Source organism: Strongylocentrotus purpuratus, unplaced genomic scaffold (assembly GCF_000002235.5).
Source record: "Strongylocentrotus purpuratus isolate Spur 01 unplaced genomic scaffold, Spur_5.0 spur5_scaffold_9, whole genome shotgun sequence".
Lineage (NCBI taxonomy): Eukaryota > Metazoa > Echinodermata > Echinoidea > Camarodonta > Strongylocentrotidae > Strongylocentrotus > Strongylocentrotus purpuratus.
Window position 1 is genome coordinate 4,734,319 of NW_022145615.1, and position 18,271 is coordinate 4,752,589.

General features: G+C 36.2%; 1 protein-coding gene across 3 annotated transcripts; it reads right to left on the bottom strand.

Annotated features, from left to right (window-relative positions):
- Positions 1-4,207: 4,207 nt before the first annotated feature.
- LOC585521 (cotranscriptional regulator FAM172A homolog) lies at positions 4,208-18,066 on the bottom strand. Of its 3 annotated transcripts, XM_011679756.2 has the most exons (11): positions 17,991-18,057; positions 16,707-16,834; positions 16,152-16,289; positions 14,337-14,406; positions 12,839-12,943; positions 10,160-10,326; positions 9,429-9,620; positions 8,946-9,023; positions 7,055-7,174; positions 6,575-6,691; positions 4,208-5,007 (listed from the first exon to the last, which is right to left on the bottom strand). In XM_011679756.2, exons 3-11 carry the CDS (start codon positions 16,242-16,244, stop codon positions 4,573-4,575), a joined length of 1,377 nt encoding a protein of 458 aa, XP_011678058.2. In that variant the 5' UTR covers positions 16,245-16,289; positions 16,707-16,834; positions 17,991-18,057; the 3' UTR covers positions 4,208-4,572. The 3 variants fall into 3 exon arrangements, with proteins under 3 accessions (XP_011678058.2, XP_011678057.2, XP_030832814.1); XM_011679755.2 differs by lacking the exon at positions 16,707-16,834 and having other exon boundaries at positions 17,991-18,066; XM_030976954.1 differs by lacking the exons at positions 16,152-16,289; positions 16,707-16,834; positions 17,991-18,057 and adding an exon at positions 14,741-14,863.
- Between the last annotated feature and the right edge of the window lie 205 nt (positions 18,067-18,271).

An 18,271-nucleotide genomic window follows, 5' to 3' on the forward strand; every position in this document is an offset into this window, starting at 1 on the left:
TTTTAACGTGGGGGAAATCAGCACTCCATTATTTGAAACATTTGCACATTTATACGACATGTACATAACAAATGAATTTGGAATCATGTCAGTTCATTCCATCAAACTAGTAATGTTCATTAATCCAATAGTGTCCTTTTTTCTATATTTGATTTACCAATGCAATCTACTTGTACATAGATGTGTGTAGCTGCTTTTGTTACTTTGTTTGTGGTACTCCAGAAAATTAGTAATGCAAATTAGAAGTTTAATTCCCTTCATTAGCATTATCATGTGTCCATCGATTTTATGTGTGAAAGCTCACTGTAATGTACTTGTATCTTTGATCAAATCTTTATTCTACATTGAATGTGTGCTAAAGGAACAAAGTGTGTAAATGTCATTTGAAATCTGCCATTAGCTTACACTATGCGTGTACTTTAAGCTTAATCCAAATTTAAAGCATTCATCTATCTGTAAATAGGATTGTGTTTAGGAGTAGTTCAATAGGAATGGAAAGTATTGCCATTATGAATATGAATGGATTCAGGAATTTGTGGAGAAGTCATCAGAAATGTTAATTATTCAGAATTATATGAAACTATATTATTGAATTATACAGTAAATGATCTACATCAAATACCCAGTCTGTGAAGGATGGCGAGAAATTGCTTTCATTATACACAGATGTAGCGAAGTATGTATAGCTTGTCATCAGAATAGTGTTGTCGTTGTGGGACCTCAAGACCTGGAGGAAATGTTTTCAGTAAGCATCATGTGTCGAGGTCAAGACCTAGTCCAAGATCTAGACCAAGTCCATGTAGCCTTGATGGGAAAAGGATGGAAAATTTTGCTGAGTTGAATAATTCACCAGTACTATGATATTGGGTTTGACTCCGTTGATCGGAAAAGTAGTCAGTGCTCTGAACGTAAGTGGATAAATCGTTCAATATGTAGGTATCCCTTTTCTGGCCAAATTACAAATTGACACTCCATGTTGTGTGTGAGAGCATGTGTAAAAAATTTCATTTATTAAATAGAATTATTATCTTTAATGCTTAAATTGGCAAAAAAGCTTAGGGAATATAGCAGACCATTGTTCCTTTGAAACCCTGGATATTGTCCTATGTATAGAAAAGTAAAAGAAAAATGTCATACATGTATATCTGTGGAGAAATTTTCATTTATAAAATATTAATCAATCTCTGTACGACAATTGAATCGTTCACGGTGGTTGTTCATTATTTGAAAAACCTATTTTTTTCTCAAATACTTGAAGGAAAATAAAATAAATGCAATACAAGGTGGACTAATTGTTTTGGATCCCATTTTATGTTCTGTAGTTCTCCTGGTGCTCATATAAAAGAAGGAAAACTACATGGAGTATTTCATCCAAGTCCTTCTAACGGTGTCTAACAATACAGTTTCAATTATTCAAAAACTGGAGGCTGATATTATTTGTAGGTCTTCCAATGTTTAATCAAATGCACATGAAGGGAAACTGAACAAAATGGAGGTCATTTATTTGTAATATTTTGTGGATTGTGTTGTCACTATGTACATGTGCATAACATACAAGGAGAATATATAGGGGAATATATACGAAAATATTATGGTACTTTGTTGAGATTGTATTAAAGCATGTTTTTTTAATGACAGCATGTTTGGCTGCAAATTACTGTACCTTTGACCAATTAAACAAAAAATGACCATTCCATTCTAGTACTAAATTAACCCTTGCTTTTGAATTTAGTATTAATCATTCCATCACAAGATCTTGCTTACATTTTTTTAGAGGAAAATTTTATTATCATTTTGATTCAACTTGTGTATGATATGTGTGAATATATTAATGCATTCAACGATAATAGAACAAATCATTTCAATGATATAGCTTGAAGACAAACACCAGAATAATGTTACTACGTAAGGTCGAGCCAAATTTCAATTATTTTATAGTGCATGTTTCATCATTTCCTATATTGTTTTTCAAACAGTAGCCTGATAACAAACTTCAAGTTACTTTCAAGAAACATTGCCCATATGTTTACTTTGTCAGTTTATTATATATGTGCACATGTACTGTAGGTCCCGAGACATTTATTCTGGTGATTTTTCCCTTTTTTTAAATACGAGTCTTATGTATATATGTATATACATTACCTCACGCTTATTAGCCAATGATGCACTCCCTAATTTTAATGTTATGAATAATCTAGAATTCTGTAGTCTTTTTCTAGCTTGAGTATAGAATTGTAAAAGAATTGTGAAAGAATTGCATCCCCTTGTCCTCTGTACTTGCTGTGTCAATCAGGCGTATATTTGTATTTATTAAATAAAAAGAATAACCCATTGAGAACTTTGTGTGAATTAGTGGTCTTTTTGTTGTTGTTTTGACAGGGTGATTTTTTTTCAAATTGTTATGCAATATCAAGGTATTTCAATTTATACAGTAGGCTTGCGGGTGCACCATGTGAGAGAGAGAGAGAGGATTGAGGAGTCCTGAAAGGGACTCTAAGTAATCTTTCTTGAGGGTGTGTAGTCCTGAAAAGGACTATCCGTCGTCAGGAGTGTAATTCAATTTATTAAAAAAAACATGATGAAACTTCAAGTGCCAATATAGAAATTCAGTGGAATTTTCCCTATATTTTCTAATGTACTTTCTTTTAAAATGTGGGTTATTTGGGTATACTCCCTTCAAGTACCAAACAGAAATTCAGTTGAATTTTCCCTGTATCGTCTAATTTACTTTTCAACATACATATATTTTCATCACTCTGCTGTTTGAACTTGTCTGATATGCACTCTAGCTACTATTTCCATTCCTTGGGGAGCTTTCCTGTTTTATAAGTGCTGATAAATGTTCTATATTTGTAGCACATTCATCCACATGGATGTTCTACAGAAAACAAAACTTGTAGAATAAACAAAACAACTGATATGAAGACGGTAGATCACAAATAATTAAAATTATTTATTCCCTCATTCAAAAAAATCTGTACAAATGTAAATCTAAAAAACATTTTTATTTGAACTACAGTGGGTTTAACAATGGAAATCTGGAATGGTAAAAATGCTATACTTTAAAACAAGTACTCCATTTAAGGCACCCAGAGGTTGGTGCTCGTATTGTTTTCACTTCTATTTACTGTGATCATATTCACAATAAGGGGGGGGGGCAGTGGTATATGTTACTCTCAATGCAGTATTCAAAAAGTTACAAAACAAAGCAAGGATGGGTTTACCAACATTGGTTTACAAATTGTAACATTTCTTCTAGGCAAGGATAGGATATGGGGGAATTATCTTGATCACAGGTAGTATGTACAAAAACATAATAATGATTTCAAGAACTGTCAAATGATACACAAGACATTATTTTTTAATTGCACATATTGCTAATGTATAATGTGACTCCCTTCATAAGTTCATTCAAACATCTAATGAAAACTTTCTGCATTTTATGCATATTCTTAAACTCATTTAAATGAAGGTGTTAACTCTTCAGTCTAAAAGAGGATGTAAAACTCTTCAATTACAAGTGCATACACACTGGGTTCTAGGACAACTATCCCTTTGACTATTACTCTTGGATAACTACCTTCCTCAGAAAGCCTCCCCCCCCCCCCTTCATGAAAAGGACCCAGCCTTTTTCTCCTTAAGGGTAGTTATGAGGGGTGGGAGGGGGTAGCTTATTACGGGGATAGCTGTATGTGGGTGGCAGTCGAGGTTTAGTCGTCCCGACTTCATTATTTCAAATTCAAATTCAATAAATACAATTGTAAATTTCACTGAACAGCTATGTAATAGCATCTGGAGTACTTACCTTTATATCAGAAAATTTGGCAAGTGAGGGTATTGCGAGAACGATTTCCCTGATTCTAACTGTTCTTCTACCCTCTAAATCTGATGAAATCACATGATATTGGCTAACTGGCTCAATCATAAACCTACTAGTTCCATAGCTGAATATACATGTACCGGTATATGTTCACAGCAATTAGTAGTCAATGTTTCACATTCAAAACTAGTCTGAGTCCTCATCTCCTTTCTAAATCTGACAACATCAAATGAGGATCAGAAACATTCCTGAATATATAAAGTTCCACTTCAGTTACTAGTCAATGCTTCCCAATCATCATCACTATCGTAGAGGTGTCGTGATCTAGTGGATAAGTTGCTGGACTGCAGATCACAAGGTTTGCGGTTCGAGTCCCATGGCAGCACTTATGTCCTTTGGCAAGAATATTAATCTACGTTTGCCACACTTGACCCAGGTGAGGTAAATAAGTACCTGGCAGGAATTATTTCTTGAAATGCTAGAGTGCCATTATGCTAAAGCTGGGTTAATAGTTGTGGAGCGCCAGGAGTGGCAACTCTGAGAGACACTAGGGCTATACAAGAACCAACTATTATTATCATTATTAGTATTCCTCACCGTACTTACTGAAGTCAAAACTATCCTCTGTGTCCTCTGATGAAATGTATCGGTTACAGTAAATCTACTCGCTATTAAACATCAAATGAATGATAACATGGTACCTTCCTTGATATATAGTTCCACTAACAGTTGACGATGCTTTCCAATCATCATCATAATTCCTCACTGTACCTTGAGAAATCAAAACTAGCCTCCGTGTCTTCGTCCGAAGATGATATATCAATACCAGAAACTGACCTTCCCTTAGGCCGTTCTTCCTGACTGTCCTCTTTATCCTGACTACCCTCATCTGAATATTCCTTTCTCAGTTCTAGAGTACTGTCATCATCCTCCTCATCATCGTCAAGGTCCTCGTGGTGTGCTATACTCGCGACACCTGGGTTCTGTCCGGTCCGACCCTGCTGGCCCTTGGTCATCACCAGTTCGTTCTCCTTATTCTTGAGGAACTTGAAGACGGACTTGAAGCTGGTCCAGGACGTCTCAGCGTGGACCTGGGTGCCAGCAGAGACCTGCTTACTGTCCAGGGTCCTCTTGGGAGGTCGGGGGGTGTCCAGTGGCTGAATGGATGATACCCAGTTCACAGTGTTCTGAACATGAAGTAAACAAATAATAATTGATTCTTATTAAGCACTATTACAGACAAACTGATGAGAGCGCTATTACAACAGAAAAGAAAAATACAAATCATAACGATCAAACAAGGAACAGTAATTTAGATACTCAAAACATACATTATATGGATTCAAGTTGGAGAGAGTTTGGTTTGAAGTTTCTTTTTGAAAGTGTCTTCTGTAATACATAGGCAGAGGTGTTGTGGTAGAGTGTTCCAGATGGAACATGGAAGATAAAAATAAAATGTGTATTATGGAGAACCTTGTGTCTATGTCATTAAAGATTTCACTTGAAATAAGCAAGGATGTATTTTTTTTTATAAAAGCTACAATTATTACTCTGACATCATTCCTGATATCCTCTAGAGTCAGCATGACAAATATCAGAATTTGTTTCTGAAAAATCTTAGCCAAGCAACAAAACTAGATGGAATTTTTACTGCGCGCAGTCGAAAATGATGCCTCCGCCATAGAGCAATTTAAACAAGTTTGGAGTTTAAATCTCCAGTGGTTCTTGAGATATCATGATAACAATCTCAATGTATGGAATTTCATAAGTTGACCTCTGTGACCCTTGACCTTTGACCTACGTGCTCCAAAATCTAATCAGATTGTCTTCCTATGGTGATACACACTATCATTAAGTTTGAAGTTTAAATCTCCAGTGGTTCTTGAGATATTATGATAACAATCTCAATGTATGGAATTTCATAAGTTGACCTCTGTGACCCTTGACCTTTGACCTACGTGCTCCAAAATGTAATCAGATTGTTTTCCTATAGTGATACACACTATCACTAAGTTTGAAGTTTAAATCTCCAGTGGTTCTTGAGATATCATGATAACAATCTCAATGTATGGAATTTCATAAGTTGACCTCTGTGACCCTTGACCTTTGACATACGTGCTCCAAAATCTAATCAGATCGTCTTCCTATGGTGATACATACTATCCTTAAGTTTGAAGTTTAAATCTCAAATGGTTCTTGAGATATCGCGCTAACAAACTCAATACAAGGAATTTCATAAGTTGACCTCTGTGACCTGTGACCTTTGACCTACGTACTCCAAAATCTAATCAGATCGTCTTCCTATGGTGATACATACTATCCTTAAGTTTGAAGTTTAAATCTCAAATGGTTCTTGAGATATCACGCTAACAAACTCAATACAAGGAATTTCATAAGTTGACCTCTGTGACCTGTGACCTTTGACCTACGTACTCCAAAATCTAATCAGATCATCTTCCTATGGTGATAAATACTATTCCCGAGTCTTAAGTTTAAATCTTAAATGGTTCTTGAGATATTGTGATAACGGTCAAACGGGACGGACGTACGGACGTACGGACGTACAACCCGAAAACATGATGCCTCTGGCACCACCTTCGGTGGCGGAGGCATAAAAACAAAATCATTTACTATTCAAAGGAATGCAAGATTGGGTTTTACAGGTTCTGCCAGTGAGATATGGAAATCAATCCCATTTCAACAACAAGATCATTGCAACTTTTAACAAGACACAAACCAAAGACATGTGCTTACCTTGGCGAAGAATTTCTTGATGTTATGTGAAATACCAGGCGTTCCCAAGTGGTGGATGGAATCGGTGAAAGCAATGGCAAATACTTTCTTCAGGAAGGATTGCTCTCTTTTACTTGCCTAGTTGAGAAAAAATTGAGGAACAATATCAGTGTGGTCAATGGATTATTCAGTTCATGTATAATGCATACCATATATTTAAAATGCCTCTAAGAGCTCTTGAACAATCACCCCAGATAAGATGCTGAAGTCCTGAAGGAACTATGAAAGTCAGAAAAATTTTTACATGTGTTTTACCCATTTCTAGGCAGGAGAGTGAAACTCCCAAAACATTAGCTGATAACCTAATGCAAAATTGTGAGCCTGTTTAAAAATCTTGAAACTCCCTTTTACGTGATTATTCAATAAGGATAATGATTCTCCAAAGTTTTCACATTCCTTGCTAGATGAACTACTTTATAGTCTGATTTAAGTCCAACTTACTATATGTTCTGTAACACTGCCACCCATACTGTGCGCAACGATGGCGACGTGTCTGACAGGGCGACTGGCTACAAACTGATCCCATACATAGACACCATGCTCGTAGGGACTGGAACTTTTCTGGAGAAAAAAAAAAGAATGGAAAGAAAATATTATGCATTCAATAAATATATCATACCCATGCATTTTGGCACATAAACTAACCTGTAATATAAATATTAATTCAATCGTTCGTTCGTGTCTCCTTAGATCAAGATTAATGTATCTTGATCTTCAGAGTTGGACTACAACGAGCCGTGTCAGACACGTTGCCCTGGGGTGCGAGATAGGACTCTTGTAGCATGCCCCATCAATTCAATTCAATTTAATTCAATTCAATTCAATTCAATTCAATTCAATTCAATTCAAATCAAATCAAATCAAATCAAATCAAATCAAATCAAATCAATTCCATTCAATTCAATTAATGATTATTAGGAAGGAAGAGTAGTTTTATAAAATGCACAAATCTATTTTGAGACTGTGGGACGTGTACAACAAGGGAGGAATGAAAAATTGTATGTAAAATTACTTCTAATGAAAGACAATAATATTGGATTATCAACTTGCCTTTTTGTCTACACATTTCAACCAAACTGAATTGAGTTAAGTTAAATTGAACTGACTTGTGAAGGAAAAAAATTTTTTGGATCAATACACTTGCCTTTTTTCTCTACATAAATTTAAGTAAAATGGCATTTAAGGTAAAGGGCAATTCCACGGTAACGGAAGGACACTCAGACAAGATTTTTGAACTTCAGGTTCATACTAAAAGAAATGTTTTATTAGTATGTATTAAACTATGGGGAACAAAATGTGTTTCAGTCAAGTGGGAAGCTTCATCAACTTCACAAAGTTTGGATAAACACTAATTAACTGGAAAAACCATGTCCATTTTTATGTCCTTCCGTTACCGAGATAATTAATATGCACATTCTTAAACTACTTAACTATAATGACAATTTTTTGTGTGAAAATTAAAGGCACTTATATAGGTATTATATCTATACTGTTTCACATCTTATACTAATAAAACAGTTCTTTTAGTATGAACCTGAAGTTCAAAAATCTTGTCTGAGTGTCCTTCCGTTACCGTGGAATTGCCCTAAAGTCAACAGTTAACTAGCACCACTGAACTACAAGTTGTTACCAAGAGAAAGAAATGGGTCATAAGAGTCACGAGACATCTTTGATTGACAGGTTGTATATTACACCGGACATACTCATGTGAAATTAACACACGCAGGTATGAAATTAACCCGAGCAGAATGTGCAATTTACAATCAGCTTGTAAATTACAGGATGGAAGAAATCTACAAGAAATAACTAAGGAGTTGATTTCTTGGCCAAAGTTTGTGAACAAGAAGGAATGTAATTGACAATATGGGTCAGTGACTGGGCATAGATTAATGCAACATTTGGGATTCAATTTCAGGACATTGAATTTGAATTGACTTAATTTTTTTTACTGTATTCTTACATTTTTCATCAATTATAAACTATTTTAGTTTGATCTAAATCGTAATTATTTCTTGCTTCTCCATTATTAAAGTAACAGAGTACAATATATTTCTTCTTTTTTTCACCTAGACAAGGCAAAAGATCCTACATTTTAGAATTATAAAAACAATGGTTTGTTTGAAATAATCTGTAATTCTAGCATTAAAATAAAGATTTTTATGTTCAGCTACAGACTGTTAAAATCTCAGTGCTGGGTACTGGATTTAATTTCAAGCTTACATGAGTTTATCAAAAGCCATAATTATGACATCGGTCATAAAATTGTAGCTATGTTAAAGCTTAGCATCAGGTATAAGTTTTAAACAGGAAGGGTTTTACTATTCAAACTTACCCTAATGGTTAGGCTCTTCCCTCTGGAATCCAGACCTCTGTTCTCATTTGTGTTCATGACAAGAACCTCATATCCCTCCTTCAGATAACAAAATGAAATATTAGAAATAACGATAATTCATTATTAAAGCAAAAATGAGGAAACAGAGACATAAATGACAAACTCTGCTCTGACTAAATTTACTTCCCTGCCCTTGAAAATAATGAATAGTCACCCGATTTAGCAACCAGCAACAGGTCAAAGTCACCTGTCTACAAAGACCATATTTTGTGCCACCCCCCCCCCCCCCGGCTCATTCTTCTCATTTAAACGTGTTTAAGAAAAACTGTGTAAAGACCACCTGTCTAGGAAGACTGCTTGTTGCATCTCGCTTGAGTGGTCTTTCTTTTCATTTTTCATTGTATCTCTTTGAGCCTTTGTCAATAAAAATCATATGTTTACTTTTTTTTACAGAAATATTATTTAGAGTATTTTTTACTTTACCTGTAGAGCTTTCCTAATATAAGGGAGCTGAGTGCCGCTATCAAGGCAATCATTGACAATCAACTTCCTGGCCCACTGGCCCGCTCTAACAGCACCTGCCCCATTGATCAGGACTAGTAGCTTGTCTCTGGTGACCAAGGCATTCTTACTGGCAAATACAAAGCTCCTGGGCTCGTCTTCTTGAAGATCTGTCTGATTAAAAGTAAGGGGAGCAACATGGTTAATATAAAGACTGCCTGGGTTCCATCAAGAATTGAGCATTGTTACTGGCAAAAACAAAGAGGCAATGCAAACAGTAACATATTGTATAGTCTCTCTGAGAAGCAACTTCTATCCATTTATATTGTCTTAATCATTATTGTTTACTTTATGTCTTGTAATATGTTTCAACAGTTGCACTACATTGTTGTTCCATATCTTCTTCTTTTTTCTATGTTTGAATATCATGCATTATATGTAATGTTTTGATATGTTCTTAACTGTACAGACAGGGCCCCTTGGAAGATCGATACCCTTTAATGAAAGGGCCATGCGGTGCAAAGAATGAATGATAAATCAATGAATGAATGAATGAATAAATGAATGAATAAATTGATAAATAACATAAAAAATATATCATAAATTAAATAAATAAACAAACAAACACACAAACGAACAAATAAAACAAATAATTGAATAAATAAACAAATACATATTTTGATAAATGAATGTAAACAAGGCTTAACACTCACTGGAATGTCTATTCTCTGTAACTTAGTCTCTGTCTCCAGGAGTTTATAGATGTGTTGGGTGAGGATTTTACCAAGGGCCTCGTACCTACGCTGGTTGTACATGGGATTACCTTTCTTGAATTCAAACTCATAAGGCTTCCCTGTGACAGTGTGTCTCAGCTGGCCCTCTGGGAAGAAAGAATAATAATAATAATAACAATATTAATAATACTGTAACTTAGTCTCTGTCTCCAGGAGTTTATAGATGTGCTGGGTGAGGATTTTACCCAGTGCCTCGTACCTACGCTGGTTGTACATGGGATTACCTTTCTTGAATTCAAACTCGTAAGGCTTCCCTGTGACAGTGTGTCTCAGCTGGCCCTCTGAGGAGGAAGAAGAATAATAACACTACTCGAGGAGTCAGTGACACAAAGACGTAACTCCATTTGGCCATTTTGAGAAAAAGTGGTTTAAGGATAGAGGTCCACATGAGCCTTAAGTACATGTAGTTAAGTCTATGTTTCACAAGCCATTGACTTTAATGGGGTGTTGGGTGGAGTTAAGTCTTTGTGTTTCCTGGAAAACCCACATTTTTCTGAACATTTTAATATCAAATACTCATTTTGGCAACATATGGAGTTACGTCTTTGTGTCACTGATCCCTCGAATTACAATAATGATAACACTTATGTCTTGTTCACTGAGGGTAGCCTCATCAGTATTAAAACTGTTCTCTCTGAGCACCCTGAAATCATAAGCTCATTTAAACTTCCTAAGTGACCCATTGTGCCTACCGTTACATTACTTCTCTATACCCATGGAAGCAGAGAGTTTCAGGACTATACAGCTACAGCTGACCTGAGATGGCGCTAGAGAGAATTTTTGCAATAGTGCTTCTAGTACAGTATGGCTTTAAGCCTTATTCCATAGCAAAAATAAAACAACATTTCTCTATCTTATAACACACATAAATGTGAGTACACTGAGGGGCCTATGTTATGCACACTGATTTTTTTAATACCCCCACCTGTCATTAATTTATACATAAAATAGTTTTTTTGTTTTTCCAGGGGTTTACTGCTGTCGTATACCATGCGATATAAGGACACACAGCCATCTTGAAAAGTCTCAATAAAGCCAGAAAATTGAAACAGATGCCTGAAACGTAACACTTGTTATAAAAGCTGGTAGGGAAAAAAGATGGAATTACTCAGAAACCAGGATCTTTAAGTGCACGTCAAAAAGCCACATACATGAGAGGATTTATGAAGTGCTTTTGCAAGCCTGTTGTATCGGTTGTGTTCTGTATATTACCAGTTTGCAGTAGCTACATAGAACAGATTTATATTGAATGTATTAAAGGGAGATGGTCATCAGTTTCCATGTGCAGAAGGCCACAATTCGCTTTAATACCATTAATGTGCGTTCAAGTCTGCACACAGCAAACATGAAATAGAAATACCCACTAGTACCACTAATATTGAAGTGCCTTAAAGATAAAGACCAGTTATGGTAATGCGATTGCATTGTGAAAGAAACGCTGTGGAATCGATTGGAAAAGGTTGATCATCTAGCATATAAGTATTGGTGTGTACTGCAAGGTTCTGGAATCATCAAAGTGATAAGAAATTTGGCCCAGTCTTGGTAAAGTTACAAGCACTGTACACAGAAAGATGTTTATGGGACTACGTACACGTGCGTCACACGTGCGTTATATCTATCAGGTCCAAATAGATATAATAATTTACCAAATATTAGTAGGCGGTTTCTCAGCAAAATTTGTATGACCACGTATTACTCAAAACATATTCTTTCACAGGATTGATAATAAGAGCTTCCATTTCATTTTTTGAGAGGGGGGAGTTTCCAAAACTCGTCTTTACCTTTAAGCACCTTGTGTGATGGACATATGCACCATAAAACATTTCCAATATTATTATCATTATTATCATTATATATCATATCGTCGGTGGGGTGACAAAACCTCGTATCTCAAAAATCATGAATTTTCAGGAGAGCAAAAAAATTTCCTGTCTCAACAGATTTAGTGCTGTGACACCATCCTTTCTTTTAAAAACAGGAATATTTATACAATTTTTAATGTCATTGTTGAAATACAGTAAAATAATTTTTTTTTATATTTGAAAGTGAGTTTCAAGGTTTTTTGCATTTATCTACATCGAGATACAAGTTTTTAGTTTTTATCCAAATTGAGATACGAGTTCTTACTTTCAACTCTAAATGAGTTACGAGGATTTGAATACAATAACTTCGGTACTGCTAGGCCGTGTGTGAGTTACAAGGAAAAGGGATTACGTATCTTATGTTACGAGGTTTTGTCAGTGCAGCTTCAAAGGGGGTTAAAGTTACGAGATTTAGTTTAAGGGTGTTTGTGTGGAATTTGTGAAAAAACTGAGAAGGAGGCGTTCCATGGATTTATCAGTTACAAAATTATGCAAAAAAATCAAAATCTCAAAAAATTGAGATACGAGGTTTTGTCACCCCACCGACAATATAGTGCTTGGTCAAGGGTTGATGATAGGCATATAGTTAATGCCAGATAGAGATAGAGACCACAGAGCATCTGTGAAACAACAAAAACTAGGCATAAATCTTAAACTACTTAAAAAGGGATATTGGAAAGTTTCAGGCGACAAAAAAAGTAAACTTTCAATGTGTTAAAATTTAAATGTTACCTACTTTCATTGAATTGGTACTGGAAGTCCTCTAGTGTTGTAGGGAACTGGTAAGATGTTAATGATTGTTCTGTGCGACTCTTCTTCCTTGCCGGCCCTTCTCCATTACCTGCATCCAATAACAAATCATTTGTATGTTTCACAGGTTTGGCAGCATAGTGAAATGTAGTAGGATGAAAAGAAACATCAGGGGGTGTTTCACTAAGATCCTAAGTCAAACTTATCTCCAAGTTAGACTCAACAATTATGGAAAGCCGTTATCATCTATGAAAATATTTTATGAAAATATTTTGTAAAAGTTATTTTAAAAGGCATAAAATGTTGATTCAAATCTTTCATATTTTTCTATTATCAAGGAGATTCCATGTTCTTGATGCGGAATTCATAAAAAGTCGAAAATACTTGATAAGCCTCTCTTTTGATACATTTTATTTCAAGGCTACAAATGGCTCTTCATAATTTTCAAGTCCGACTTAGAGTTAAGTTCGACATAGGATCTTTGTGAAATACCCCCAGGAACACTAACTGCATATTTAACCACATCGTGAGGATATGGAGCAGGTGAATCCATATACCATCTCAATCAGGCTTAACATTAGTTAAACTTTCATTCAGATGAGTAAAACAAAAAGCTACCTTTCAATTCATAAACCCTTCGGTTATTGACACAAGACAAAATTACCACTGCCATGGTGATTTCTGACTATGGTATAAATAAATAATCATTTAAGAAATAATCCAACACTCTCTAAACTTACTTAAACACTTAGAAATGCGGTCAAGTTCTCAGGTAGGTTCACGTTTAGTTTCTTTAAATGATTTGATCACTTTCTAAGATCACATAGATATATTGATATCATTACCACACATAAAAAATAATTGTGTCAGCATAAGAAATTGCAAATTAGAGAGAATTCAATATTGTTCAATCTTTTGTGCGTGCAGTTTCTTTTTCTTTGCTCTTGGTTGTTGTTGTTGTTTTTGGTGTGTTTTTGTTTTTCCTGGTTCATTGTTTTCATGGGTATATAATTTCAATTTGAGTATGCACACTCAAGTTCTGTTCAAACCTACCCTGGCCTTCACCTCTTAAAAGAGGCCAGGCACCTGTCTATAGTGCTCATACATACAGTGTATATTGTACCCTCCCTTTTAGCCAGATATATGTACTGATGAACCCTTCTAGAAAGGCCACCTGTCTACAGTGGACACTTTTTCCCCCTTGGATGGTCTTTACAGACAAATTTGACAATGGCGATAAGTGGACAAAGAGTCTCTTTATAGTACGACATAATTCTTTCAATATACATGTGTACTGTATTTTCCAACAGTCTGATAATTTGATGTTTCCCTCTTCTTTTGTGATTGCTAATTTAACAAAAACATGGAGCATAATAGGCAAGTAGTATTACAAGTGCTTCTGATAATGAATGAAAATTCATTTATTAAAAAAAAAAGTAATCGAGATTGTTAGTAAACTGCATGTTTTAGGGAGTATGACTTACCTCTATCCATCCGGTTATGTCTGGTGCTCATTGTGTCTTGGGATTCTGGGAGACAACGCACTGACGATATCTGTTTTTAAAAAAAAACCATTTGAGAAAATCTTTCAAGTATTCAAGATGAACGCATTACCCTTCCATGTACATAAAAATATTATTTTTAGGTTGATTCTACCAACACACAATTTATTTTTCAGGTGATGTGTACACTTTATAAATATTTCAAGCACCTTCACACTACGCCTACTTCACACACATTAATCACTTCTAGGTACACAAGGCTCAAAGATAACTTTGGTAATGTGAACAGGCTTTGCAATCATTGAGAGCATTGACCTTGGAAGCTGTCAAACTAACTTTAGCTTCACTTAATCTATGTAAGGAAACTTTGCCACCTATCTATTTACCTAGTTTGAAGTAAAATGATTTGCACGCCTTTCGTAGGACTCGGGAGGCAGGTGCAACTCCTTAACTTCACCTCGGGAACATCGACTGATCGACTCATTTGGAAAGTGACTGATTGATTGATTAAATGCTCTTTAGTAATTGAGTTCTAGGAAAGCAAAGGGTGTAAACTTCACAGGTTCAACATTTTTACAAGTCATGAATTTGAAATCCCTATCTGGGGAATGAGACTATTGCTGGTTAATGAGGCCTGCCAACTCCTATATTTGTTTCTCAACAGCTATGCTCTATAAAAAGCTTGTACATCAATTCTGGTCATGCAGAGCAAAACCATCTATTCATCTAATTCAATTACAATTCACTTACACGTATGGTACAAGTAATGAATGTTGAGCTGGAAAAAATGTTTCTTGATCTATTTCACCTGCGAAGTGTATATCAATCTACCTTAGAACTTCAAAGAGGAAAAGATATACACTTGAAAGTTTTAAGAAAACTTGAACTTTTAACATTAACAAAAAGGAATCATTAATATTAGTTTTCAAAAGAATTAAGCATCACATACAATGAAGCCTATCATCATCTATATACCATGGTTAAAAAGAGGAGACATTTGATATTCTATAAGATTGTCATCACCCATGTAACCTGTGAACTGATTAATTGACATCTAGCTTTTGAAAATGGTTGAGGGGTATTATCAATGGGGCTCTTTAAAGATTTACATGTAAATGAATGTCACACACAGGCGCGTAGCCAGGGGGGGGCGGTGGGGGCGGTCGCCCCCCCCAAAAACGCCGGCCAAAAAAAAAAAAAAGAGAGAAAGAGAAGAAAAAAAAGAAAGAGGACGTAGGAAGAAAAAGGGAAAAGGAGTCAAGAACGGTACAATGAATCGTCAAAGGGGGAAACTGAGTTCAAATTAAGAAATATGAGTCGGGAAAGGTACAATGAATCGTCTCCTTTCTCTAATAATTTAATGAAACGTCAAAGCTTCGCGCGAGAGGGGGGGGGAACAGAATTCAGACAAGGATTAAGAGTCGAGAAAGGTACAACGAATCGTCTTCTTTCTCTAATAATTTAATGAAACGTCAAAGCTTCTCGTGAGAGAGGGGAGGGACTGAATACAGATAAGGATTAAGAGTCGAGAGAGGTACAACGAATCGTCTCCTTTCTCTAATAATTTAATGAAACGTCAAAGCTTCGCGCGAGAGAGGGGAGGGACTGAATTCAGACAAGGATTATGAGTCGAGAAAGGTACAACGAATCGTCTTCTTTCAAAGCTCCCCCCTCCCTGCACCCACCCCCCTGTGATTCGCACGCTTTGCGTGCTCAATACCGCCCCCCCTAAAATGAAATCCTGGCTACGCAATGTCACACAAAGCATTTATGTTTCTTATCAATGATTTGGCTTACCAAGTGCAGAGATGTGATGCAGCAAGCAATGACCAACCAGTCATGGATCCTGAACGTTATTCGTACAGATGCGCTCTGAAGACAAATATTCATTCCCTAATTGTTGGTAGAACCATGGACCATGGTAGAACTCAGCCTCTGAAGAAAAAATTGCAAACATACACTATCACTATCAGTAGTTTTAGTACTATTACTATATTAACCTATAGGACAACATCAACATGTATCAGTTAAAGGTCAACAATCACCATCGTGCCCAGTATCCAGCGGAATTCCGCAAGGAAGTGTTCTCGGGCCTGTCCTATTTCTCTGTTTCATTGACGATTTGCCTGAGAATGTAACATCTGCAGACGATACAAAAGTCTATAGTGTTGTTGAAAACAGAAGTGATGCTGAAAGCTTTCAGTAGGATATTCAAGCTGTTTCGACTTTCGAGATGGGCTGAGAAATGGCAATTACAATTCAATGTCTTGAAATGCAAGGTCATTCATTATGGGAGGCGTAACCCGTAATGTGACTTCACCCTAGCAAATGCTAAAGAAGTTGGCAACATACCTGTATCCGACTGTGAGAAGGACCTTGGAGTAACTTTTGACTCTGCACTATCATTCTCAGATCATGTGGCAGATGTAGCAATAAGAGCCAACATCAAGTTGGGTATTATGAAGAGATCCTTTTCAAGCCTACACGAAAAAGAATGGCTTAAGCTCTACAAGACCATTATCCGGCCAACTCTTGAAAATTGTTACTCGGTTTGGTGTCCCATGTTAAAAAAAGACAAAGATTTACTGGAATTGGTGCAGCAAAGAGCCACCCGTCAACTCACACATCTACGTCACCTAGAATACCATGAGAGATTGAAAGCCCTCGGATCAGAGACACTCATTTACCGAAGACAGAGAGCTGAGCTGATTCAGATCTTTAAGATTATGAAAGGAATTGACCGTGTGGATATCAACAAATTTTTTCAACTAGACCATGGATCCAGAACCAGAGGCCACAGTATAAAAGTAAGGAAGCCAAAGTGTAAATCAGTGCTTCGTCAAAATTCCTTCTCTGAGCGAAGTTGCAACAACTGGAATTCCTTACCAGACTCAGCAGTTAGTGCAATAAGTGTAAACCAGTTCAAATCCATCCTTGGAAAATATTGGTACAGCCACCCCCTTTAGTCCAGTCCATACCAGAGAGATAGCATTACCTCGACATCGAAGTAAACATTAAACCCGAAGTAAGTAATTATTAAGGAAGACTTACCATAAAATAAGATAGAGTAGTCAGGGGTAACATGAGGAAGGTTAATACATGCATGAGTATCATTTTATAGAGGCATACAATGGTTAAAAACTAAGTTCAAGTAACATCAATCATGATTGGATAATGGACAACAAAAGGCAAACGTGATGAAAATTTAGCTTTAAAAACAATTCTAATCATGAGACAAAGGATTATTTCCAAATGAAATTAGACCTATTGCCTAAAGAGAATAAGAAAGGAGGGGTGTAGAAAGAAAGAGAGAAAGAGAGCGAGAGAGAGAAAGTGAGGGTGCCAAAGTGAGAAAGTGAGAGAGATCTAGATGCACATATATATTTACAGTTTACACTTAGCAACAACAAAAAAGTGTTCTCATTAGAAAAAAGCAACACAGGAGAGATAACGTGGGACTACATGCTGCAAAGGAGGGGGAGAAATAAATGTTACGTTCCACAACGGTAATAATACTAACACCACATAATCATAAATATAATGCATATAATCACAGTGCTTAAAATAATACATTTACAATAGACTATAGATCTAGTCCGATCACTCTTTAAAAACGAATAACATTGACGTGCTTACCTGTTCTGGGCGAATCAGTCATTCGCGTAGTCAGTCAGAGTGTAGTGCAATCGACAAGTCGAGTCTAGTCGATCGACGACGACGGAGCAAATTTGAAATAAATTTTTTAATTTAGTGTGCTGAAATTCGTGGAGACCGATATTTCGCTGAGGGGGGGGGGGGGGGGTAGAGAGCCAGGGGGTGGGTAGAGAGCCAGTGGCGGATTCAGGGAGTGTTACCTGAGGAGGAAAAAACAGGTTAAACACGTTAAATTTACCTTAATTTGAAGACGCGGGCCCCCT

What these genes read in the sequence shown, in the direction of transcription:
- LOC585521 (XM_011679755.2), bottom strand. Translation starts at nt 16,244, where the DNA reads ATGAATATTTGTCTTCAGAGCGCATCTGTACGAATAACGTTCAGGATC. An exon ending in ATATTAGGAAAGCTCTACAG is followed by an intron (nt 9,024 to 9,428) that starts GTAAAGTAAAAA and finishes TGTTATCTGAAG; the next exon opens with GAGGGATATGAGGTTCTTGT. An exon ending in TCAAGAAATTCTTCGCCAAG is followed by an intron (nt 5,008 to 6,574) that starts GTAAGCACATGT and finishes CTTCATGTTCAG; the next exon opens with AACACTGTGAACTGGGTATC.